The 1,887-nt window shown below is 41.6% G+C and overlaps 1 protein-coding gene across 3 annotated transcripts in view; it reads left to right on the plus strand.

The window, feature by feature from the left end:
- PRDX4 (peroxiredoxin 4) overlaps positions 1-1,310 on the plus strand; it is a 17,367-nt gene extending 16,057 nt beyond the window's left edge. For 2 of the 3 annotated variants that reach the window (XM_006034820.1, XM_025216922.1), the window contains exon 7: positions 1,183-1,310. In XM_006034820.1, coding sequence (XP_006034882.1) covers positions 1,183-1,233 — 51 coding nt within the window. In that variant the 3' untranslated portion in view covers positions 1,234-1,310. Of the gene's footprint in view, positions 1-850; positions 898-1,182 lie in introns of all 3 variants that reach the window. The other variant, XM_025216921.1, reaches the window with a different exon arrangement.
- The last annotated feature ends 577 nt before the right edge of the window (positions 1,311-1,887 follow it).

The raw sequence follows: 1,887 nt of genomic DNA on the forward strand, positions 1-1,887 counted from the left end.
ACGTGCGCACCGAGCGTTCAAATATGCCCACCAGTGGCTGTGCAATGATGTCGGCCAGTGCCTTCAGCACCCTCGGATGGAGCTCACCCAGGCCTGCCGACTTAAAGGCATCCAGTTCCTCCAAGTGACTCTGCACCATCTCAGGGTCTACTCATGGTAGTCTGGCGCCTTGCTGCTGCCTCTCTACAATCCCAGTGAGAGACTTGTCCTGCCCCTCACTTAAGAACACTGAGGCAAAGAACTCGTCATCCAGGGCTGTCCAATTTATAAGCCCCCAGGGGTCATACGCCATGCTGGCCACACCAGTTAAGCCACAGGCCACCAGGCTGCAGTGCACAGGTACCCCTCACCATCCCCACCACTGCAACAACACCCTCACAGGCACCCCACCCTACTGGTGCACGAAGTGGGATGTTTAAATTCAGTAAGGAAAGTGGATTAGCTGACACACTGATATTTGGAAAGTTATACATTCCGTGATACCGGTCAGCCTGAATAATCCATCAATCAGCAGTTGCTAAGCATGTGATGTTTATTGTAAGGAAGGTTAAGCACTTCTGTGAAACAGCGATATTCATAAAATGGAACACCCAGTTGATAGCAATAATTTACATTTTTAAAGGTTACTGCTGTATGGCAGCCACTGTTTTAGTACATCTATTTTCAGGTATTCACTCAGTGCTGAGATGCTCAAGTCCCCCAGTGAGTTTATATTGCTACAGTAAATAAAAATAATCCATTCTCTACAAAAGCTGCAAAGCACTTAAGTTGCAATGTAGTTCAGGAACGCATTCTTTGAGAGACATTGACATCTGTAGCCCTGCCCTCTAAATATGTTTGATTTGATTAGATCAAACCTGAAGAAGCCATGAGAGCCTGGTGGCCAAGAGAAGAGCTGTAAGTAACTTTTGAGGCTCTTGATTACAGATGTTAATTCATTAAAATCATTTCAAGTTTGCTTTTGGGGCAGGTCAGACTGGTGTGTGCTCTTTCAACTATGCAGACCTTCTTCCTTAAACTCCTCCCCTACTTTTACTGCCCATACTCTTCCACCACATAGCTCTTTCTAAAATAGTAAAAACAGTTGATGAGTAACTTTTAGATGTAGCTTGTGGCAGCGGTTTCAATACATGATGTACCGTTTGCTTTCAGATTAATGCTTTCACTTTCTTTCTTACACAGATAATCCCAGATCCTGCTGGAAAACTGAAGTATTTTGATAAACTAAACTGAAATTTGCTTCTCCTGAGCTACACAAATTACATACAACTTTAAAAAGCTGCCAATAAAGTTTCATTAATTTTGTTATATCCAGGTGTTTGTCTGATTTGTAGCTGCTCTCTCAAAGTACAGGTCTTAACATCCAGCAATGGAAAGAATGGATACAATTTGTCTTTTCTGGTAGGTCTTCCCAAAAGAGAGCTGAGAGCTTTAGCTTGAATTTGCCTATTCCTTTCATATTGAACTCACATGGTCTTAGACATTAACCTGCACTAGTAAAATGCCACTAATGCAATCCCTCTGCATCCTTTAAAAGGACTCGCTATATGGACTTCAGTACATCCTTTTAGTTTTCAAAAAGCCAAATAAGTCTGGCTGCATTCTAGAACTAGTGCCACACCTGACTGTTGGTGACATGGCTTTTAGAATATGGTTGAGTGCTAGAAAAAAAAAAACTAAACCTGAAACCAGGAATACAACTGGTCCTGTTGCCATTTAAATTATTTTCTGTCTAAAGACAAGAAACATTCTTGGCTGGCACCAGTTGGCATAGTGTCATCAATATAAATGGAACTACACCAGTTTTATCATAGAAAAAGTTAAATGTAAAGACCAATCTTTTGCTAACACTTAAACTTCTGTGGTCTTTGTCAATACAATAAGTAG

Source organism: Alligator sinensis, unplaced genomic scaffold (genome assembly GCF_000455745.1).
Source record: "Alligator sinensis unplaced genomic scaffold, ASM45574v1 scaffold1438_1, whole genome shotgun sequence".
Taxonomy (NCBI): Eukaryota; Metazoa; Chordata; order Crocodylia; family Alligatoridae; genus Alligator; species Alligator sinensis.